We start from the raw sequence: 25,383 nt of genomic DNA on the forward strand, positions 1-25,383 counted from the left end.
ACCCATTGATTTGTGGCCTGCTGTTTTGACCATTTTGGCCGTCGCCATCTTGTTTCTTTGCAACCAGTGAACGGACAGCTTGGGAAAGACGTAGAGACAAAATGGCGATACGTCTGACTTTCTATCCACTCTCTCAGCATATCATGACCATGATGCATCTGTAGACTTTTATAGGTGTGTTGATCAACACCAGTGCCTCGGCCAGCCTCTGAGGTTTCTTGAGTTTAACTAATTCCATTTACAGCTGCTCCAAGATGGAGGATGAGCAGCGTCGTTAAAAGCTGAAACAGATGTTTTGTCGACTGCCAACCAGATGACAAAGAGTACCGTTAAACATTTGAGTCACAGCTGTTCGAACATGTGGATTTAACTACCTCGAGTCTCACAGCTGCTCATATTAGGTAAGACCTCTTGAGATTGACAACCAGTCAAAACAACCTGTGACAATAAATGGTACATGGACTTGTACTTGAGATCGGGCTCGAGACCTGCTTCCCCTATGCCTTGGAAACTGTCGTCAAATAAATGACAGTGATTATTAATTTATTTTCTCATATGTAGGCCTATAAAGAAATGAATTTAATAAAATACTGTAGACTATGCCAACGGATAAAATCTGAGAAAAACTCATAATGGTTCATGTTATTGCATGATAAATAATGATGGATACTATTCTTTATTTAATGTCCTTTTTATGATTTTTGGGGTAATGTATATATTAAATAAAAAAATAATAAAACCTGATGCTGGAGCCAATCCATCTGACATGTGGGCAAAGGCAGGGTACAGTGAAAGACTATCTTGGTTGTACTTGTGCCAGATTTATTTTGTTTATTTGAAAGTATTTCTCTTTCCTCTCTTGCAATGTTAAGAAATCCTTTGAAAACCTCCTGGGTTGAGCACGTTTTGTGCTTGTTGCTGATTCACAGATTTCGACGAATGCCAGCTGCAGGGCGTGTGTGCCAATGGGAACTGTCTGAACACCGTGGGCAGCTACAGGTGCATGTGTAAACCCGGCTATGTCCCTGACTCCACCCTCACCACTTGCATATGTAAGTCCTCCAGTATACGATTTCTTTCTGTCATCACTTTCTCATTGATTAACATCCAAACCTTGAGGCCAACAGTTCAGTGTGAGACTGAGCAAAAAGCTTTTATTAACAGAAATGAATCTATCACATTTGCATGCCGGTCTCTGATGTGCAGATTTGCTCGTACAAAAGCTTCCCCATGAGTTTTATATTCATCACCGCTTCATGACGGAGACATGGGAAATATGAGTTTCATTTTCTTTCCATCTGCCACCTGCTCCAAAGTACAAGCACAGCAAGGGCTGCTCGAAAGGCTGCTAAAGATGAAATATGTGTCTTAAAAACAGTGCATGGATGAAAGCATGGTGTTCATTGTATAATCAGATTCCCCCTCGAGCATGTACTGCAAGGCAGATGATGAAGCCAAACCCCACATACCTCACAGGGCTCTTATGTGATGAGGGGAGAGAGGAAGAGATCAAGTAGTTCATCGGGGATCAATCTTGAACTTGATTGAGTCGTGTTAGTTAGCAGTGTTAGTCGTCAATTTTCCTTAAATGATGTACTGGGAGCATGTGTGCTCCTGGTTTTGCAGTGCTGCGAGTTTCCATGCTTACGCGTGTGTGTGTGTGTGTGTGTGATTGGGGGATGGGTGCTGTGTACTCTTTTATCTCATGGCTAATGAAAGGTGCTCATGTATTATGATTAACGATTTAATTGTCCTATACTTTAAATTTCAAGCCACAATTATAGTATACCCCTAAAACTGTATTTCCTCAAATACAACCGGTAGTTGTGGGTAAAAAACAAGATTGGACAAACTCCTGCTGCTTGTTCTATAATGTGCATGCTAAGTATAACATACATGTATCATCTCCAAGATGTGCTTTAATTGAATACATTCAACAATATAATTATGCTATTTTTCAGGCACGCAAACCGATATCAAGCAGCCACGTTTTCTTCCTGACATTGGAACCTTGTGCACAGGTTTATTTGCTTCAACCCAGCTGACAGAAATGCACCCAATTTGCATGCTTCGTGTTGTGATATTTCTAACATTGACTTAATATGTCCTTAAATCTGGAATATGTACACTTACAGTATGGAAAATTATTGAAATCAGCTCAAATAATTGCGATCGGGCCTACTTGTGACTTTTACTAACCACGATGATTCGTGCTTCAACTCTCCATTCATTCTCTGCCACTTATCCGACTTCTGGCCGTAGTGGAAGTCAATGGAATTGGTGCAATCTTGGATTCACTTATGGGGGTGAAGTATAAGCCATCCAAATCGTTCGCCCGACGTTCACTGTCTTTACTCAAAAAAGAGCTAAGGTCTACTTTCTCACAAGTGAAAGTGCACTGGGTCAATCACTGCCTTCATTGGGATTGTCGGATTTTGTTTGGAAAAATTGTTGGATGCAGCCCTTCTGATTTCGACATTGGAAAGGTGTGATGGAGGTGGTTTAAGACAGTGGCTCCCTTGTGATTTAAAGCACACCCATAGCAGGATGCTGCAACCACTGTGCTGTTTCTTGGCAAATGTAGTGCACAGCATAGAGACCAAAGAGCTGACTTTTTGTCTCTTTAAACCACAGAAACCTTTTCCTTGTGTTCTCACAGTCCTTTAAGTGCAGTTTGTCAAACGCCAGGTTGGCTTGTCATCAGCAGTGGCTCCATCTACTCACTCTACCTAAAGGCCAGACTGGCAGAGGGCTGCAGGGATAGCTTTTCTTCTGGCAGGTTGTCCCATTTCTACAGACAAACTCTGCAGCGTGAAGCCAATGATATGTTGGGTACCAGCCTGACCAAGGCCCTCCTCTTTAGCCAGATGGCCTACTGTTAGAAAGAATCTTGGCAGTTTCAGACTTCCATTTATCCATAATGATCTCTTGGGAACCTTAAATATTTGTATATCTCTCTAGGACTGACATACACTGAACTGTGGCACAATATATAGATATTGTATGAATGTGGAACTATGGCTCTCTTAATTGCTGTGGACTGTGGTCATGTACGGTAACAAGGAAGGAATTTTGTCTCAGTCTCATCTTAATACATTTTTAGACTTTAGACCTAATTTGACCCAAAGGGAAATTTATCTCCACAGCACTGTACATGTGAGACAACAATACATTCAACAGCACACAATGACGGACACAAGTAGGTCCGGGATATGCTGTTTACACAACCTGGCATAGTTTATGGCTCTTATACTGTCTAAAACAGACAACTTAGTCACTAGCGTCAATTTTGTTTACTGCGAATACCGTGAATCTACCGTATATAAAGTATAGAGTCATAATTCTCGCGGTACCTTCGGTTCCTGAAGGCAACGTAGTTGAGGCAGGTCCTCAGCCTTCTCTGTTACACTGTCACTCATGATGCCACGCCCCTGTAGTTGAAACCACGCCCCCCACGCCAAATCCCGGCCAAAAGTCTGAAACTGAAAAAAAGATCTGAAACTGAAAACAAAGATTTTAACCCGAAAAAAAAATGTAAATTTGAAAATATAAAATCTGCTACTGAAAAATGAAAAAAAAAAAAATTATAAAAAAAACAAAACTGAATCAAAAGATTCAACCCAACAAAACTTTTCAGACACTTATTTTTATTTCGAAATACATTGTTGAATTTTTCAAAGTACAAGACCAAAACTTGAATTTTCAGGTTTAAATCTTCTTTTCAAACAAACACAACTATTGGCCTGGATTTGGCTCCATAGCTGTCTCCCCTCCTGTCTCTTCAGTGAAGAGGCGTGGCCAGGACTTGCTGCCGTCTCTTTCCTGACAGACAGACAGACAGACAGACAGACAACTAATGTAATGTAACAACTCTCTACGCTCTTACAAGCAGAAAACATGTAATACGGACAAATCCATTTTTGTCTGATTCCACTCCAATAACCAGTAAAAAGTAAAACATCATACAACATAAAACATTAATACAACAGTAACAGTCCTCTTTTCCCACAAAAAGGTGGGAATCCATGTTGGAATCCTGATCCCTTCCATTTTTCCCAGAGTTGCTCTCATTGCAATGAGAATGTGTTGTCGTATAAGACAGATCCTTGATACCTATAGCCATGTCAAAGTCACTATGTTGGCATTGGAGATGCTTCACAGAAATACAGGGCGGCTGTATGAACTGAATCAAGTAATAATTCCAGCACAAAACTTCCCAAAAACCCATGTTTATCCAATGGTAAAGTCGGTAAGTTGGTGGCCCATCACATGGGAGCTCCTCATCATCCAACATTTCCATTATTCTAGCCATGAAATTGTGTTTGGTTGAACTTAAATGGAACTATTGAATCACGCCTCTCAAATTAATCAAATGGTATAAATGTCGTCTAAGCTCTGATAAATGAAAAGAAATGCTTGCCATGCTTTTCACTTAACTCCCCTCTCTCCCTGCTGTTCTCCAGGAGTTTTCAACTCTCCTGATTCCATTCCCTTATGATCACATTTTTAAATCCATCCACTATATGCATTAGAAATAGCTTAGAGTCACTGCTGTTTGTGATTGTGGTTTTTAAATTACGTACTTTTGTCAGGTGTGTCTAAAAGCAGACATACTCTATGCACACCCACAGACACACAAGCAGACAGAGACAGAGAGTATCTCTAAAGAAAACAAATGATGTGTTGACCTGTGCAGACGTCTGCCTGTGCAACAGTTGACTTCGGGGTAGTCTGCTGGTTAGGATATAGCTTTGGATCCGGCTTTCAGTCTTTATGCTAAGCTAGGTTAACCAGCCTAAATACTGCACATAACCACTGTATGTGTGTTTGAGTGCTTAACTTTTCAAATAATTTATTTCTGTTAGCATTGATACAGCATTTAAAATATAATTAAAGCCTCCGGAAAAAGATTCAGTCAACTGCTGATTCTGAGAGAAGATGTGTTTGGTCGTGTGCGTGCTGATGTGTGTCTGTCTGTCTGTCCACGGCTAATCTTGCATACTGCTGGACCCATTAGTATTGTTTTGTACTCATTTACGACTGTATTCTAAAGAAGCTCTCATGGTTGCGGTGATTCACACTTTAAAAAAAGAATATTTTCTTGATTTCTTTTTCAATAAATTATTCCTCTATACCCAAGAAGTTCCTGTGTCTTGCTTCCCAGCTGAGGCTCAAGCTGAGGCTCAAGCCTGCACAGAGTTTATGCAGACGGCTGCCTAAATCACAACGAGAGGAACCAGTTGTGTGAGATTGCCAATGAAAAACACGTATGAGATGTGACGTTAGACAATTGATTTGTATTAATTCAATCAAGCATTGCAGCAGTGGTGGTTGCGGAGACACCGGGTAGAGATTTACATCATACACAAAGTGAGCCAAACTCTCCTGCATGCCTTCAATCACAGCCAGCGCTTGACTTTGATGCATGAAGCATTAGCATGAAAGGGATCTTTTCCCACAGTTTGTATGTGCTTTGGAGGTGTTTCTGTGTTTTGTGTTTGGCTTAAATTGTTTGAATGTAGTTGTTTGTGCCTCCACAACATGTGGTTGTCTGACCTCTGTATTTTAACATGTATTTTTCTCTATGCACTGGTGTTGCTTTAGAAATATGTTTGTTTGTGGTAAAAGCTCTGTTCAGGTGAGAAGGGAAGGTTGCTTTGGTGAAGGGGACCTCTTTATTTGTCCACTCTCTGTTCTCTCTTTCCCCCATGTATGTGCCTTCTACACTCTGGTGCACTACTCCCCCCTTCTACACTCCGCTTTAGCCAACACCCCTGCCATCCAAGAGGAGAAGGGGGCTTGCTTCCGTTTGGTCAGCTCAGGGAGGCAATGTTTGCACCCAGTATCTACCCACCTGAGCAAACAGCTCTGCTGCTGCAGTGTGGGTAAAGCCTGGGGCCCTCGTTGTGACAAATGCCCCCCTCCAGGAACAGGTAAGGTCAAGTCAGACAGTTATCCTGTCTTAATGAGAACTAACTAAAGCAAACTCAACTAAACTAAACTGATTGAAATCTGCGTCATTATAAATAAAGGCCTTCCATGAAAAATTGGGCCCCTGACCTTTCCTAACAAAATTCACAATCTACGAGATTGATTGTCACTAAATATTGTACAGATACTCATGGTTCAAAAATGATGTATACTAATGGGTTTGATGATCCCCTCACACAAAGTGGACATGTGTGGTATTAAAGGAAATATTTTGACAGATATTGAAAGGTCAATCAAATATATTTCATCTAGTAATGCTCCACTTATGGATGAATTGTAATCAATTAGTTTATCCTCAGACTGTTCATCTCACCATCATAAGGTCAACATGGCAATGTGTACAATACTTTGTTTTATGACCAAATATCTGCAGAACTAAAGACATTCCCATCAACCTCAGCTGTACTTTTTGTGTAATGTTCCTTACTGTATTATATAGCCAGATATGTATTGAACTACATATCTGATGTTATCTGAATGCCCATCAAACAAGCCTTTCTTCCAAACAGAAACCATTCTGTTCCCAGCATTATTTATTCCATACATTTTTTCTGATGATCCGTGTCCGGTTGTGGTGGCAGCAGGCAAAGGAAGGTAGTCCAGATGTCTCTCTGCCCGGCAATGTTTTCCAGCTCCTCCTGGCGTGCGTTTCCAGGCCAGATGAGATGTATATATAATCCCTCCAAACAACCTCATTTAGCACCTTTTGCCATCTGAGCTCCCGGATTTCTGAATTCCTCACCCTATCTCTATGGATGAGCCCAGTCACCCTACGGTGCAAACTCATTTTGAATGCTTGTATACGCAAGCTCATTCTTTCATCACTACCCAAAGTGAAGGTTGTAATGTAAATTGACTGGTAAATAGAAAGTTTGACTTCTTGCTCAGCTTTCTCTTCATCAAAAAGGTCCAGTGCAGCATCAGTGCTGATAACCATCTCACAACCCGGGGGGAGCCGTCCACCTATTTTTGGCAGAGAACCATGGCCTCAGTCTGCTGACTCTCATCCCAACAGCTTCACACTCAGCTTCAAACTGCCCCAGTTATTGCTAAAGGTTTAAACAAGCCAATTGAACCACATCATCTGCAAATAGCAGAAAAGAAGTACTGTACTCTTCCCCCACAAGGCAAGGGATATTTCCTGAAAACATGTTTGTCTTTGTGCAAATAAGATTAACAGAGCTCTCTATTACGTTAGAGAATGATCAGAGTGCTTGCCACTACAGCCCCAGTACCCTGGGGGGGGGGGACGACACGGTTGTAATCCTTCTCTAAGACCACAACGCAGATGTAGACTGGTAGAGCAAACTCCCATGATGCCCCCAGTAACCCGGCACGGGTGAAGAGCTGGCCTACTCTTCTACTGCCTGGACGGAATCCGCATTGCTCCTCCTGGATGTAATAATCAGTCAGATAGTAATAGCCTCCTTTCCAGCATCCTGGAATAAACCTTTCCTAGAAGGTTCAGCAATGTGATAATTAAGTGCTCTGATAAAAAAAAAAAATGGAAACCATCACCCTGGTATGTTACTCCATAAGCACCGTCCCCAACCTTCAGTCACACGAACAACAGTTTTTAGATACTTCAGCATCTCACGGCAAATCTCATCCAGACCCAATGCCTTGCTGCTCAGGAGCTTCTTGACAACCTCTTGAGACCTCTGCCAGGGATGCACAGTATGTGGAGCTTTCCTTAAATCTTTCAATTCTGCTTCCTCCACATAGGACATGTTGGTTGGGTTTAAGAGTTCCTCAAAGTACTCTTTTCACCACTTGCCAATATTCCCAGTGAGGTTAAGCAGTTCTCCACCCCAAACTACTCCCACAGCCCATTTGACCCTCTGGTACATGTAGTATTATGTAGAAAATGAGCGTAAGAGGCTGTTGTACATTTGTCAACACTGAATTACTGAGACTGATTGGATTTCTATGGCAGGTTCGGTCCACAGACTATACATGCCTTGGCTGACATCACCCACCTGATCACTCCACTCTGCACTTCAATAAAATAGTACTGTTGCATTATGACAGCCTTTCTTTGAGCCTGTGGCCTCTGGCTCAAAGGGTCAGTTTGTTTCAGGATCCGTTTCGCTGTCTGCGCAGCTCTCTCAGCCTCCCCGTTTGCTTGAGGGTGGTGATGGCTGGATGTGATATGTTGTAAATCATCCTCCTTAATGAACTGCATGAAAGCTCTGCCTGAAAACTTGCGGCCATTGTCTGTGACTAGTTAATTTGTGTACCCCTATCTAGCAAATATGTTCTTCAGCTTAGCTTGCGTGGTATTGCCTGATGGTATTGTATGTCCTTGAGGTAGGCTATTTCTGTATATTGTGAAAAATAGTCTACAACTACCAAGTAGTTCTGTTTCTTTGGCTCACATATGTCAACTGGGTAGCGGGTAGTGATCAGGGGTTCTCTTTTCTGCGTTGGCTTGTTCTCCTGACTGTCCTTACATGTGCTGACAGCTTCCTGGATGTGCTTGCTTACTCCAGGCCACCACACACTACACCGAGCACACTCCCTGCACTTTATTACCTTGATACCAATCGTGTGAGCGATGTAATATCTCAGGCCTCATCATCCATTGCACTATTATTCTATAATTATAGTCCTTCTGAAACTGTGAGTTGATGTCTGGAAGTGTATATGTCTTTTACCTTGTCTCGGCCATAGAGGTACATGGAAAACTTGTCACAGGCCCACACTGCAGTGAGACACTTCTTTTCAAATTTGCGCATAGCGTTGCTCAGCATCAATGAGTGTTCTGGAACAAAACTGTTCATCATGTTTCTGTAGCCGGACTCCCTTTAAACCATAGCTACTAGCATCTGCACTGATAATGGTAGGTTTACTCACATCATAGAATGCTAGTACAGGTGACTCTCTAATGAATTGTTTTACCTTGTAAAGGGCTCTTCCTGCACTGCACTCCATGCCTATGTGACATCGTAGGTTGTTGAGGGATTAGGCAGGTACCTACCTAAGTAGTGTATCATACCCAGGATACTTATCAGATCAGTGACATTGTTTGGTGGCTCAAGCTGAGTGATGGCCTTGACAGTGGCCTTATCTGGCCGAATGTCATGCTCATCAATACATTGTCCAAGGTAATTGAGTCGTCACTGATGCAGGAGATATTTGTCGTAGGTTAGCTTAAAACCAGCTTTCTCCAGCGTGAGTCATCCACGCCTGTAATTGCTCCCAGGAAATTAACGTGACTCCGGTCTCCTCCCTTGTAGAGTGCAGTGACCTCGCTGACGAATGGGAACGGTATACTGCTGCAAAATGTCCCAGTTTTTTTATACTTATGGCATTCCGCCATGCGTCTGTCCTCTTTAGCATGCGCTCTACCACTTCTGGAACATTTGTGTCCCTTATTGTTAACACCTTGCCCTTGTTTCACCCTGGCCCCTTTTTTGATGCCATTGTCTGTTTCTCTGTTTCTCACTATATTGCACATGCTGCTTGTATGCTACTTCATTAACTTGCGAACAGTAAGCATTAGTTCCCGGCTGGTTAATGTGTTCCTTGCTCAAACTGCCTCGCTAGCTTGACCACTTTGTTGAGCGCCTGGCCATTGATCCGGGCGAAAAGGTTTTCCGGAGGTGAGAACCTGGCCATCTTCTGACACCATGTAGTGATATTTAGAAAATGACTATAAGAGGCTGTAGTATCTTTGGCTACCTTTTATTAGCCAAACATTAGTATCACACTGAATACTCACTCAGGATTTCCACATCAGGTGCCGACCACACAGCTAGGTTTTGAACATGGCCCACTCAGTAGTACATCAATAGGGTAATAAGCAACTTAACATACCAAACAAAAAAAACACTTAGAAAGTAGTCGGCTGGAAATGTTCTAGTGTCCGGCCACCACTCGCTTGCTACTGAGCTTCCCTCAAGAGTCTGGCCCCTGAAAAGGCCTCTGTTTCCTTGTTAGTGTTGCCCCTCTCCTGGGACCACCTTGCCATGGGAAGTCCTCTCAGCAGCTATTGCTCCCAACAACACCGCTCACAATAGACAGACTTGTGAAAATTGCTAAAATGTGTATGTTTACACAAAGGAAACAATGGAGGAACACCAGAACAATGATCTAAAAGAAAGAGCTGTGAGTGGGGTGGGAGGGTCAGTGGTTGCAGGGTCCCACAGCAGTCGTAGACGGGGTTGTCGTGGTGGTGGTGGTGTGTGTCAGGGTTCCAATGCATTTTTGTAACTTTTGAAGGGTCAGTGTTCAAGCTAAAACAGGATTTAGCTCTGCAATCCACAACTGCAACACTTTAAAAGTAATTAATTGCCTATTTCAAAATATATCTTTTTTTTTTTACAGAAAACACATAACTGTTTGCAGAAAAAACTATTGATGTGCTACTTTTTTGGGACAATTGTTGCAGAGGGCTAGAATGAGGGCTTGAAGTTGGACAACACATGGAAAAATTGGGAAAGAAGTGACTGCGGTGTATTTACTGGGAAAGAATGTTAGTCCTAATGGGTAGGTGGCACCTGGTAGAACCTGCATGTGTGAATGGGTGAATGACATGTATTATTAAAGCACGTCAAAAACAGAGATACATCATCAGCATATATGTTGAGTCCATGGTAGGTGTTATTGACGTGACATGTCCATGATGTCTCAGGGAGAGTGGTTGAACAATGCAGTAGATTGACGGGGTTAATGGGCAGACCTGATGAATGTTCAGTGGGAATCCTTTTAGATAAACAACTAACTGAAATGCAAACTTGATCAGCCAGATTTGTCTTTAACACTGAATGTCTCCAGGTATTTTGGGTTTATCAACTGTGGTAAGTTTAAGGGAGAATGTTTGGTTTGGAAAGACATTGATTCTTGCCTATTTCAAAAACTGGATTATTGAAACCTTTTAAGAACTATACTACTTAAATAAGAGATGTGCACTGCAATGTGATGTCAGTGAATTCTTTCTCCATAGCCTCTCCATGGGAATGAACTATTTTATTGAACTCATTCACTGCATTGTGAATGTATCTTTTTTTAAATCACTTTGTAGATGTCAAAACATCACTGTTGTTAAAATAAGGCTAACAAATTTACTTTGAATTCTAGTTGTGTAAAAGTAGAGAAGTAGAAAAGATACAATGATGTAGTAATGTCTGCCACTTTGAAAAAGTTGGGACATCTATTTAAAATGTAAAACACAATCTGGACATTGTGTATTGTGTCATGTTTTGTGTATCTTACTTAAACCACAATTTGAGCCACTAAATTAGAAAGTTCAAAGAACATTTCTAGAAATTTTGCTAGAGGTTTTATTCTAGTACTCAAATTATTATTTACTAGTTAAAATCAGTATCGTCAGAGTCATTGCAGCATGTAGCTGTGAATATCACAATCTCAGAGATCATTAAGTCATTAACATTAACATCAACAATATTTACGTTTTTACTATTGAAAATATATATATATATTTTACACTTCTTGTTTTCAATTTTTTTTATGTAGCTAAGTTCAAAGACATCTGTCCGGGTGGACTGGGCTACACTGTCCTACCAAATCCACCAGTCAATAAGCCAGTCATCAGTTACCAGGAACCCAATGACCCACTACCCCCCCAACCCCTGCCAACACCAGAAAGACCAGTGGAGGCCTTTGGGAAACCAGAAGACATTATACCAGGTGAGTTCCTACACTAACATTACCAGTGCATGTTCTGGAAGTTCAGATTAATGCAATCAAATGACAATTAATAACTTTGGTGCAGCTTCAAAATAATAGCATCCAAGTGTCTCCATTTCTGAGATATTGGGTCTATAGTCAGGGTTGCAATGGCAACAAGCAGCCCAAACATTTTTCATGCCATAACTTCTTCCAGCTGCTCCTGTAACCACAATAATTTCCTGTCGATTGTGGACCAAGATCACTCTGTGACCAAAGCATTTATAAAGGAAGATGCCCAGGATGCAGACCACTTGACCACATCACATCCAGTTTTTCCTGTCAATAAAATGGGTCTCTAGCTCGAAGCCTCCTCCCTCGTTATCACATTTGTCAACATGACACATATTCTTTCTAATTATTTAAGGTAGGCCTTTATATTGTTTGAGGGACCACACTTCAAAAGCTATGTTCTTTGGTCTTCAGTCACTCTAGACCTTTGGTAATATCATTAGAACCTTATTGGTTTATCTATCTCAGCTTTTGAAATGTTAAAACTTAAATATCCTTTGAGGCCAAATCATTATAACATTTCTCCATCAATGCGGCAAGCTGTAAGACTGGGTATAATATTATCTGTCCTGTTTTAATAAGCAACAGAGCAGCAGAAAGTTACTTCAGCTGGAGATGAGATAAGGGTTTTGGTTTCGTAGTTTACTTTAAATTGCAATAATCTATATTTAAGGACATTTGTGCAAAACAATCCAGAGCTGCATCCATTGGCTTCCGCTTATTCGGGCCTGGGTCTTGGTCCAGATGCCCCTCTCCCCAGCAATGCTTTCCAGCTCATCCTCGGGAACCCCGAGGTGTTCCCAGACGACATATGTAATCTCTCCAGCGTGTTCTGGGTCTACACCAGGGCCTCCTACCAGTTGGACGTGTCTGGAAAACCTCTAAAGGAAGACATCCAGGGGACATCCTGACCAGATGCCCTCACCACCTCAGCTGGACACTTTCAATGCGAAGGAGCAGCGGCTTTATTCCAAGCTCCTTCTGAATGTCAGAGCACCTCAAACTATCTCTAAGGTTGAGCCTAGCAACCCTATGATGGTCACTAACCAAAAGGTCATGACCATAGGTGAGGTTAGAAATGTAGATGGACTGGTAAAACGAGAGCTCCGCCTTAAAGCTCACCTCACTCTTTACCACGTAATGACAGCCTGTCCATCTCACGCAATATTTTACCCTCAGTTGTGAACAAGACTCCGAGATACTAAGACTCCCTCGCTTGGAACAGTGACTACCTCCCAACCCAGGTGGTGCAATTCACCGTTTTCCGGCAGAGAGCCGTGGCCTCAGACTTGGCGGTACTAACTCTGCAAAAAGCAGGCATTGGAATTCTGAGGTCTCTAAACCGGACACTCTCCTCCCCAGGCTACGCCTTGAAATCCTGTCCATGAAAAACACAAACAGGACTGGTGACAAGAGACTCTGGCGAACGCCAAAATGCACTCGAAACGTGTTCAACTTTGTGCCAAGTAACTGGACATAGCTCTCACTTTGGTCATTCAAGGACTGTATGGCTTGTAGCAATGACTCAGGTACCCCATATTCCCGCAGTAACCACAAAACACAGCTAGACTAGCTGGGAAAACTGCCATGAACGCTCCAACAGATCTGCAAGGGTAAAGAGCTGGTCCACTGTTCTGCGGCCAGGACTGAATCCGCATGGCTCCTCTTGAATCTGAGGTTTGACAATCAGTTGGAGCCTCCTTTCCAGCACCCTGGAATACATTTTACGAACAAACATGCCACGAGATTCTTGTTTTTGCCCCCACCCCACTGCCACTGCAACTGCCACAGTGATCAATGTAGAGCTCAGGCTAGAACCTATGCGACATATTACTCAATATTGCTAGCCTTCTAACATTAAATGGTAAATGGACTGTACTTGTATAGCACTTTTCTAGTCTTCTGTCCGCTCAAAGCACTTTTAACGCTATAATCATTTACCATTCACACCCATTTATTTACTGATGGTAAGAGCTACCATGCAAGGTGCCACCTGCCAATTAGGACTCTAACTAACATTTGTACTCATTCATACACCACAGGCACAGTTTACGGGAGCAATTTGGGGTTACTGTAATTGTCTGGCCCAAGGACACATCAACGTGGACTAGAGGAGCCGGGGATCGAACCACCGTCCCTCTGATTTAAGAATTACCCTGCTCTACCACAGTCGCTGAGGTGACACCCCGCAGACAAATAGCGGCCGTGACTGTTTTGTTCTTCTGTGAAGCCTCACGTGACTATTTGATGATCAGAAGAGGCTCCACCTTTTTTTCAGTCCAGGAGGTTGCGGCTTGGTTCAAATTGACATAGAATCCGCCTCCTACTGGACCACTGTGGATTATAAGGCGGGTGGAGACCGATAAATGCAATCCTTTTCTCAACATAACATCGACCAAACCGGGCTCGAACTGTCAAAGCGGATCTTTCTCTGCCTCCCTGTCCCCTGCTTGGGCTGGAAGTAAAACAATATCTTGGTGTATAGCCCTGAACAAAGACAGGACTTGGTCTGAGAGTAGCCCCATTGCTGTCACCAAGAACCAACAACAGGCTCAAAGGGATCCTTCACCAAGGGCTTGATCACCAATGGCAGTTCCCACAAGCAAGCATCATTGATAAAACTAGCTGAGAGATGAAGAAGAGGAGCCTCCCGTTAATATTCAGGGCATGCTTGGAAACCACCACAGGAAGGAGAAACTTTGCAACATCTGAGTCCAAATTGCTTCCAAAGCTTCTCTTGAACAGAGAACAGGAAGAGGATTTATTTTCATCACACCAGACAGGCCTCTAAAAACTGTACCGATTAGTTTTTGGATACCACCAGATAATAATTTGGTGCCTGGCAGCCGTACACATATATTTTAGTGTTGTAATGTTTTAGCCTTGAGAAAGGGGTCTGCGACCTTTTTGACCTTGTCAAAACATGGAAAGTGGGTCTGTGAATGATTTATATGGCATTTAGTAAAGGGAATACTTTCAGTAAAGTCTGGTATTTTTGCAATGAAGGTGTTTCACATATCTGACATTAATTGCTTTTTCTTGTGATCACAGAATAATTATTTTGTCTTCAAGATTATAAAATAACACTGAAGACATAAGCTGTTCAGATTTGTGGGTATGGCCAGTTATTGGGTACACTTCACTAATCATGCAATAACTCTTCCCCCTCATTGGTATATATGGTGTAGACAAAATAATAGAAACACCTGTCAATAACCTTGAAACCAACCTACCCAAGACCGTTAACTTATATTAGTATAGAAACTAGGGGTGCAGAGAGACGTCAGTATCTGTATCTGTATTCAGATAGAAGACCTGAAGTGGGCGTGGTTTGTTTAGGAAGTTACGTTAAATGGAGTAAATGTTGTATTCCTATATTCATTGGCAATACCATCTTTGAGCTTCAAATTCAATATTGGTGTATATATATATATTTATGAAATATATTTCCATATCCTCATACTGTACTTTTCATATGTCTCTCTCTCTCTCTCACTTATTTCTTCTTATTTCTTTTTTTAACTAAACTAAGTTTTGTTTGAACTGCCTGAAGCCACCCCCACTCTTTACCTGGGGGACATTGAACAACCAAAAACTTAATTTTCCTTGAAACCTAAAACTCACCGTGCAACATTTTTGTTTCTGTTTGTCTGTGGTCAGTGGCAACAACTGCACCAGATCAGGTAGGTCGGGCGCTTTAAAGAGCAAATCTGTAGCAGCAGTTTGCATGCATACGGAGGCATTGCAGAATCACCTTTGCATGTCAGTCAGCAACGTTGCTGCATGACTTTGAGCCGGTCAGCACTGAGCAAAGCTTGTGTTTATGGAAATGTATGTACCAGAAATAGATATATATATAAGTCCTCGACACTGTCAGCGGAAATATCCAGACAGAAGTTTATGCAGAAGTGGCATTGTTAGCTCTCTGGCTTGCTTGCTGAGCTGTTTTTTTCAATTTGCCCTGTGTTTAAACTGCAGTCAGTTGCCATGCAATCTGAATGCTAATCTGCTTAATAGCATAACGCTTGTATTGCATGATAGATGCAGTGTGCAGAGCCGAAATAATGAACTGAAAGTAATGCATACAGTACTCTGTTGACCTTGTCCATTTGGTATTATTGTCTGTGTCTTGTCATTGAAGGAGCTGGTAGTTCCGGTGGTTAGTAATAGGCCAGTAGTTGAACCTGTCCAGCCCCAGCTATCTCCAGGTGTATCCACTGTCAGGATCAATGCAGCCTACCCAGGTGTCTGCTTCACTACCCTCTAAACTATGCGGTTGGCCCTTTAGGACATCTTAGACTCGGCTCAGTCAAACTCGACCGTCCTCAAGTTCAACGATAGTTACTTCAGTTCCAGTTCTGCTGTAATATTGGAACGCTGACACTAGCACACGTATAATTTCAGCAAAAATGTGAGAAAAATTGTACGCAGAAAAACTACGGTTTGCTAAAGTGAGAAGAAGTACAGCTAAGAATGACAAATGCAGCTCAGAAAGTACAAAGGATTCAACTGCTGACAAGTTTAGTCTGATGTCCTAAAAGGCCACCTGTACTGTGATCTTGTTTACTCTGGAATGAGAAGAACTTGTTATTAATACTTTCCTTTATTCATTCATTTCTCTGTCGATCATGTTTTCAGAACAATGGAGCTTCTTTACTGATGGAGTTGCCGATTTTCTGGAGGTTTTGTGATGAGTTTGCGAAGCGCCACGTGTAGTCCACAGTATTAGATAAAGCCAGATTGATATTTATATAATCATAGATTTATGGGGTTGTTAATTATCATGCATATCCATACAAGAGAGCCATCCATCGCTAAGCTGGTCCAACAGCCCCAAGGGAGATCAATTTGACAACGCATGCGGCAAATAGCAGAAGATGTGTGTCATGTGTAAAACGTAGTCAGGGCACCGAGAATCATACAATAACTGAGCACTGAAAAGCACAGTAACAATCAATGTGAATGGCAGATTAATGTTGCCTTAGCTTGTAGTTTTATAATGACGCACAGTGGGTTTACCTTCCTGCTACCAAACACAACCCCTGTTGGTCTCCAGAACCACATTTAGTGTACACATTTCTGTAATTCATCAGCTGTATGGTCACAATACCATTTCTTTGGTTAAACGTCATCCTGGTGGCGCTCACGTGGAGATTAAGATGTGAGAACAGATGATGTTTGTGACGGGGCAGGTTATCCTTCTTGAAGTAGGTACCTGGTCCGCAGCAGTGCTAAAGGTTTGCTGTGGGATTCAAATAAAGATCAGCTCGTATTAAAAAACCCACTCTGTTAGTCCAGCACCACGGCTCTGCCTCTTTACCACAAACCAAGCTCAAAACACGTGTTGTTGTTTATGCCAAATAACCCTCAATTCAGCATGTCTGACCAGAACCCAAGATTTTCCAGATGATGTTTTTTTTTCACCCTTTCGCTGTTTGGGTGACTGTAGCCTCACATTATCCTGGAAGCTGCTCGTGGGGACGAGGTCTTCTACTCAGAGGTTCAACATACGGAGTGCTCAGCGTTGCCCTTCTGCTCAGTACTCTCACACAATGGTCATTCTCCTTCTTGCCCACGGCTGCTCACACATGTAGTTCCAGCGTTGACGTCGGGAGGTGCAGGACGAGCGATGTCGGCTAACGCTACAACTCTTTTGCTGCTTGATACCAAAGGAATATTATAACACAATATATTTGTCTTTTTTTTTTTCAATCGTACTTTCATAAGGCCATAACCGGTGCATCTTCAGTCACAAAACTACTGCTGATTGAAAGATTGAATGGGACCTGCATTGTCACGTGTGTGGACAATACAAGCGGTGCATAGTTGAGAATATGTTATGACTGTACCGACAGAAACCGTGGTCCATCAATTAAAAATTCTAAAAAGCAAAAATTCAACATGTATTTTCTTTCATTCATTAGAAGTTGTTGAGAGGAGCTCTCCTCCCACACCAGTGGAGATCCTCCCATCGAATGCGGGCCAGGACATCGCCCCCACCCAGTCAGCCGGTAAGACTTTCTTTTCTCCGTTCTCTCTTTATGTTTCTCCTCATCTGTTGAGCTATATTCTCGTCTTGCATGTTCTATCTCAAGTTAGCTGGACAGCTGACAGGTGACAAGGCCATCCTAGCTAGTTGGTGTTAATTAGCACGCGACCCAAACAAGTTAACATTCCTTTGCTCTCCGTTTCCTCTCTTCAACACATTTCAACCCGCCACCAAAGATTTACAATGGTTTCCCTTGTTCCCCACAATTGGAACAAGGGAAGAGTCATTCTATTTGAATGGCTCTATTTCACTCCTCCAGTTTGTTGTTTTAAATGTGGTGTGCGGTGCCTTTAAACTCTGGCTCAGCACACAAGGATAGTTACACACACTGCAAGGACCTACGGTATTATTGGATGCAGTATTTGGGTGAGTGCTTAACTCAAGAGGGAACATGACCACTTGATCTTTAAGTCTTCATGAAAAGCTAAAACAATATAAGGCATATACAGAAGCTTGCACAGTAGTTATTCCTGTTGGGCATTGTCTTCATGTTTTGAGACATCAACTCAAATGAAGGAAAACAAGGCAACTGGTTGGCTGTGTTAACATGACAGTTAATACAAAATAATACTTCATTGAATCTTTTGTTCAGTGAATTGCATTGCAGTCACTCTCCCTACAGTCAATTCTTTGAGGCTACTTTGTAATAAACACTGTGAACTGTCCTGCTCAACAATGGTATGTTGAGCTTCGTCGTGGCTCCCATTCTTGTGGGACTCATTACTCGTTCTAAATCTGCTGCTGTATTAATACTCTGCTCTCTCTTCTGGCCCAGAGGTGGATGAGTGTCAGATCAACCCCTATATTTGTGGCCAGGGGATTTGTTACAACACGGCTGAGGGTTACACCTGCCACTGTGATGAGGGATACCGCCTGGATGACGCCCAAACCACCTGTGTAGGTGAGGAATCCAGTCCAGTGTTCAAAGACAGTCCTTTTCATGTCCATTCATTCAGTCATACATCTCAGGACCAGTAGGACGACGCCCAGTTATTCCATTTTCATTTAAAGTTACTGTGAGGAACTTTTAACTGGTTATACAACTCTCAAAATATTACTTATGCCTTTTTATATGACCTACGTGAGTAAACGAGACGTCAGTGAGTTGATTTTTTGATGCTTATCATCATGCAAGAAAGGAAATTGCTTTCACATGTATGAACGGCCCAAAAATAATATATTCTTTGTAACTGTTACATTTTATTGGATTTAGTACCTCACATTGTGGTGATTCAAAGAGTAATCTCTGAATGTGTGTAACACAAAGCAAATGTTCCTCATTTTCGGGCCCCGCAATTTGTCAAATTCAGCTCACAGCTCTGTTTCTAGGGGCTTTAATTAGTTTTTAGATTATTATCAAGCCCCAGGTGTGAGGTGTCCAGACCACATGCAAATGTGTTGATGTTTGCATATGCATAAAGTGAATTGGGCAGAGAAGGACCGTAGTGTGCATACTCTATGGCCAAAAACGAGGAGTCCTGAACAACTTCGTTGTGTCTCAGTGACTCCTGGTAGAACGACAGTGTGCCATTGTGGGAGGCAGTAGTCAGTTCACTCACATGTGTCCATGATTGTTATAGCATCATCTGGTGGGTGAACAGAGCAGATATTGCCATCAACAAAATATCTCTGTATGAAACATTATAGCATTTTGACACTAATGTATATTTTATACAACAAAGGTACAAATATGGGTGTTAACAACTTCACTTCCATAATGTGTGTTTGTGGTAGGCTGATGTTGTCCCTTGTTGGCTCTGCTGTGTGTGTCCAGATGGAGACGAGTGTTTGGAAAGCACATCTTTGTGCTTTGGCGGTCGCTGCAAGAACACAGAGGGCAGTTTTCTGTGTGTGTGTCCACGGGGATTCCTCGTCAGTGAGGAGGGAACCAGTTGCTTTGGTACGTACCCAAAGCTCATGTCTTTCTCACACACATTCCTATTCATACACAGAGCCTGTCGTACTTCCTGCATTGTCCATTACACTCTAGATCAGCTTCATGATAACTTTGCTATAGTCTACACTATTGTGTTTGCCATGTTATCCTCCATAATTTAAATGAAATTGACAGTGACAACATTTATACATGGATAAATTAAATTACATTTAAGAGTCATCAGATTCTGTGATGTCAACCCTGAAACATACTGTCATGGTGGATGAGTGCAACCGATGATTAAGGAGACCTGGCAGGACTGAGGTTCTAGATGATCTGGCAGGACCAAGGTTCCAGATGATCTGGCAGGACCAAGGTTCTAGATGATCTGGCAGGACCAAGGTTCTAGATGATCTGGCAGGACTGAGGTTCTCGATGATCTGGCAGGACCAAGGTTCTAGATGATCTGGCAGGACCAAGGTTCCAGATGATCTGGCAGGACTGAGGTTCTCGATGATCTGGCAGGACCAAGGTTCTAGATGATCTGGCAGGACCAAGGTTCTAGATGATCTGGCAGGACTGAGGTTCTCGATGATCTGGCAGGACCAAGGTTCTAGATGATCTGGCAGGACCAAGGTTCCAGATGATCTGGCAGGACTGAGGTTCTCGATGATCTGGCAGGACCAAGGTTCCAGATGATCTGGCAGGACTGAGGTTCTCGATGATCTGGCATGTCGATGTAGATGGCCTCCTAGGGTTGAAGCTGGGTGTTGGCACATGTAGCTATGGTTCTGTGGCCCTGGTCAGCTAAGAAAGCCTTCCACCTGTAGAATTCAAACTAAGAGTCCTGCTTCCAGGATGTAGAGCTCTAGGAACACCTCATTAAGAAAAACCTTGATCACACCAAACTTGTGAGGAAAATTGCAGGCAGGTCAGATGAGTTTCTGTTGAGCCCTTTCTATTGGCCACATTGGTGAGTGTGAGGCACAAGGGGGAGAACTCAAATGCAGATGATGCAGACGGACTGGTGCTGTTGAATGCCACAATGAAGGTACAGTATATACAGGCTTACAGGCAGCTACAGGGTCTGAGTCAAGTTCAGGTTCTGATGCCTTGAAAGCAAAATTCACAAAGCAAAGTCCAGACCAAGTCCTTGTGGAGATACTGTATCTTTTTCTAGAGGTGTGGTGTATATATATTCATATATATATGAATATATGAGTGTAGTATCCGACTGATGTGTAGACAGACTTATTCAGTCCTTCGAAGGGCATTAACATGCATCAGTACTAACATGCCCATTTCATCTAAAAAGAAAATGCAGTATCAAGTCTTGATATGTGTTATGCATAATCACAGTCTGTGGCACTGATCAACACTTGATCAAAGCAGCTGGTCAAACATAAGCTCTGCACACTAACAATTGCATACCAAAGTATAAGTCAGTGAAATGTTGGACGAGACCAGTGACCACACCGTTACCAGTGCACCACCCTCCTCCCTGCTTCGTCCCCCTTATTGGGATATAAATTTAAGGCACTGTGTCATTACGTGGTTTCCTGTCATTTCAACGCAGCTTTCCCCACCCATGAAAATAAGACAGAGTTAGGGCTGTGAGGGCAAACAGCCCGGATGGTTGGTTCCCCAGAGCTGCGATAAAATCTCTGGCTGCGGAGGACGCGCGATCCGATTATGACTTCCTTGAGAGGTTTATAAGGGTGTGGATATACAACCAAAATATACAAGATGTGTTTATTGTCAGTCTACAACACCGGTCGTACAGCGAAATGCAAGCTGTAGTGCCTCGCTGCACGAGAAAGTGAATGAGGACGCGTTGAGGGAAGAAGCTGCCCGATAGTCCGGTGGTACGACAGGAATCTTACGCCCACCCTTTGCACCGAGCTGTGCCATAAATGTCTGCAAGTATAGGAATGAAACGCAGACACATATAAAAACAGTGACATCAAATATGACTATATCTAAGAGCTCTCCCTGTATCACTCGCATGAGACTTTTTGGGGAGCTTATGTCTCTTTGCTGCCTGGTATTACTAACCATACCATACGGGGCAACTGTGGGTCAGTGGTTAGCAGGTTCGTCTTTCAATCAGGGGGTTGGTGGTTCAATCCCCGCCCTAGTCGATGTGTCCTTGAGCAAGACACTTAACCCTGAATTGTTCCCTGTAGCTGTGTGTATGAATGTAACATGATTGTAAGTCGCTTTGGATAAAAGCGTCAGCTAAATGACATGTAATGTAATACCGACTACTTTGGTTTGGTTTTAATTCCTGTGAAAGCATTCTTTCTCAACACAATTATTATCGTGTTACGTGCAGCCGTCGACACAGGAAACATATGCAGAATAAGATATTGTCAATCAAGCAATTGAACCAATAAACCGTTCCGATGGTTGGGCCCACGATGTACTTGAGATCACAGGTTTGCCCACCTCTCCTGTTCCAGAAGAGGGCTGCTCCATACTCCACGTGACACAGAGTGAGCAGTAAGGCTTTGGCTGTTCACACAGCGTGCAAGGCGCGGCACGCCGCAGCGGGGTGGCGGCGGTGGACGAGAGGAAATAATTAGGCCATGCAACAGTCCTTTATAGAAAGTAATAACCCCACTCGCAGATGTTTGCATGGCACTGCCAAGCTCAGGGAAATGTCACATCTCATGTATGTGTGTGTGTGTGTGTGTGTGTCTTTCATGAATAGAGTTATTGTTGTCCGGGGCTGGTGTTTTGACAGTTAAGTTAATTCTAAAACATTGCCTTGTTATCGACCCCTTTCATTGCGTACCTCATTCATTTTAAATAAGTCTGAGTTTATTTCCTCGTTTATTATTTAACCTTGATCCAAGTGTTTTCCCACTACCAGAAAACCAATAATGAAGAAATTACTTTTGAAAACAGATCGTGCCAAGGCTCCTCCTCATGCTCATGTGACAGAGGTTTCTTTATGCAGATGTTTGCCAAGACAGCCAACTTTTCAGTCAATGCTCTATTTTGTAATTCTTTAATCCTCCTGAAAGAAAAAACAATATCAACATCATGTTTGTACTATTTAGGCTTCATTTTAGTACTTCTGTTATGATAACATTGTACCCACAAAGGTTACAGCTTGGATCTCAGAACAAGGGGACATCACCAACAATCAATCAAAGAAGATGGTGTAGAGGATTTGCTGTGGCTTAAGAATCTCTAAAGCGCATTAAACACCCCACATTTAAAGAGACCTAAATCGATCAACATGGAGAGTATTGCTATCATAACTGATCAAACGGATAGCCAGAGCTACATAAATAGAACCCAAGCTGTTTAATTCTGCTGACCAACGATGACTTGAATCTTTGGACAGACCCACTTCCAGTGAGTGGTTGACCGTGGTGGTCAGGATAACCCTATAAATATAAACTGCGTAATGACTGCAAATATCAAGTGCCATTAAAAGAAGTTGTTACCTCATAAACATGCATTACATCTGGGCAATGTGGCATGCATGACATGGCTTTACTATTCTTAAAACCGTTGACTTATTTGAGCAAAGGGACTTTTTTCTGTTTATGCCTCTACGCCGATGACACCCGCCTGTCCATCCGGTCCATTCTTGTCAACGATGTGTCTCAAGAGCAAATGTCTTCATATTTGGCACAAACATCCACTTCCTTTCAAGTTTGAAGCGTTTGGAATTTGTTTTTTCAAATGTCACTCGGAGAATCATTATGGGAATTTCACACAAACTCCTAATAGTATAAAATTATGACGGAATGACACAAGACGTACAACCACGATGCGGTGATTCTAGTTTGTTCATGCATGTCACACTGAACCTTTTCAGAGTGACCTTGGAGCCACTGGAGCTCACGGGTGGTGTCACATAAACAAAGTTGAATTATTAAAGACCCCTCTGTACGCTCATTGTAGTGTATATCAATATAATGACCAATTATAATATGCCCCTCCCTCCTTGTGTGTACCTAAAGTGTTCGGCCTTCCACAGTGTGTCTTCAGTTGTGACACAAGCAGCTCGTTTGTTATTCTTCATAAAATGTTTTCATAGAAATGAACTTATATTTATTCATTTACTGCATTTAGCACATTATTTATTTATACTTTTGATCTCTGCTCATGTGACGTTGTTGTTCCGTTGTTTGTGTTTTCTCTCAGATATCGATGAGTGCCGGGATCAGCGGGTCTGTACCAGAGGCCAATGCCAGAACACCGAAGGCTCCTTCATCTGCCGGTGTGGGCTCGGCTTACGAGTGTCCCCAGTTGGAGACAACTGTGATGGTATGATATATAGAACATGCAATATTAGTAAGAATGACAATCTGATTATTGAGTATTTTTACTCTCGCTCAGCTCTGTTTTTTCATTATTGACATAACCTTTCATGTGCGGTACTATGAATGTCTTCCATGAGAGTCTCAAACTGTGTATCATGGGATAATGATACACAGTTTGAGAGTCTCAACATCATATGGTGTCTCTCCTCAACGGTGACCAGATCAAGAATAAACACTTTAAATCAATCCGACAACATCATGATAAACTATTATTATTATTATTATTATTATCATTATTAGGATCATACTCGTACATTTCATTTCTTTGACACATTCATGCATAAAATGCAAATTCACTGTACTTCCGACCACTCAAAGTGCTTTAACGCTACATGACATCATCACCCATTCACACACTGATGGGAGGAGCTACCATGCAAGCTGCCTCCTGTCCATCAGGACTAACTAACATTCACACACTGATGGGAGGAGCTACCATGCAAGGTGCCACCTGTCCATCAGGACTAACTAACATTCACACACTGATGGGAGGAGCTACCATGCAAGCTGCCACCTGTCCATCAGGACTAATTAACATTCGTACACTGATGGGAGGAGCTACCATGCAAGCTGCCTCCTGTCCATCAGGACTAACTAACATTCGTACACTGATGGGAGGAGCTACCATGCAAGGTGCCACCTGTCCATCAGGACTAATTAACATTCACACACTGATGGGAGGAGCTACCATGCAAGGTACCACCTGTCCATCAGGACTAACTAACATTCACACACTGATGGGAGGAGCTACCATGCAAGGTACCACCTGTCCATCAGGACTAACTAACATTCACACACTGATGGGAGGAGCTACCATGCAAGGTACCACCTGTCCATCAGGACTAACTAACATTCACACACTGATGGGAGGAGCTACCATGCAAGGTACCACCTGTCCATCAGGACTAACTAACATTCACACACTGATGGGAGGAGCTACCATGCAAGGTGCCACCTGTCCATCAGGACTAACTAACATTCACACACTGATGGGAGGAGCTACCATGCAAGCTGCCACCTGTCCATCAGGACTAATTAACATTCGTACACTGATGGGAGGAGCTACCATGCAAGGTGCCACCTGTCCATCAGGACTAACTAACATTCGTACACTGATGGGAGGAGCTACCATGCAAGGTACCACCTGTCCATCAGGACTAACTAACATTCACACACTGATGGGAGGAGCTACCATGCAAGGTACCACCTGTCCATCAGGACTAACTAACATTCACACACTGATGGGAGGAGCTACCATGCAAGGTACCACCTGTCCATCAGGACTAACTAACATTCACACACTGATGGGAGGAGCTACCATGCAAGGTACCACCTGTCCATCAGGACTAACTAACATTCACACACTGATGGGAGGAGCTACCATGCAAGGTGCCACCTGTCCATCAGGACTAACTAACATT

The 25,383-nt window shown here is 42.6% G+C and overlaps 1 protein-coding gene across 3 annotated transcripts in view; it reads left to right on the top strand.

Annotated features, from left to right (window-relative positions):
• ltbp1 (latent transforming growth factor beta binding protein 1) overlaps nucleotides 1-25,383 on the top strand; it is a 90,919-nt gene that overhangs the window by 44,971 nt on the left and 20,565 nt on the right. Inside the window, exons 10-18 of one of the 3 annotated variants that reach the window (XM_034552647.1) lie at nucleotides 930-1,052; nucleotides 5,766-5,933; nucleotides 11,470-11,643; nucleotides 15,355-15,377; nucleotides 15,836-15,938; nucleotides 17,619-17,705; nucleotides 18,519-18,644; nucleotides 19,518-19,643; nucleotides 23,784-23,906. In XM_034552647.1, the coding sequence (XP_034408538.1) occupies nucleotides 930-1,052; nucleotides 5,766-5,933; nucleotides 11,470-11,643; nucleotides 15,355-15,377; nucleotides 15,836-15,938; nucleotides 17,619-17,705; nucleotides 18,519-18,644; nucleotides 19,518-19,643; nucleotides 23,784-23,906 (1,053 nt within the window). The remainder of the gene's footprint in view (nucleotides 1-929; nucleotides 1,053-5,765; nucleotides 5,934-11,469; nucleotides 11,644-15,354; nucleotides 15,378-15,835; nucleotides 15,939-17,618; nucleotides 17,706-18,518; nucleotides 18,645-19,517; nucleotides 19,644-23,783; nucleotides 23,907-25,383) is intronic. The other 2 variants (XM_034552649.1, XM_034552648.1) reach the window with 2 other exon arrangements.

The sequence above is a fragment of the Cyclopterus lumpus genome, chromosome 15, assembly GCF_009769545.1.
Source record: "Cyclopterus lumpus isolate fCycLum1 chromosome 15, fCycLum1.pri, whole genome shotgun sequence".
NCBI lineage: Eukaryota > Metazoa > Chordata > Actinopteri > Perciformes > Cyclopteridae > Cyclopterus > Cyclopterus lumpus.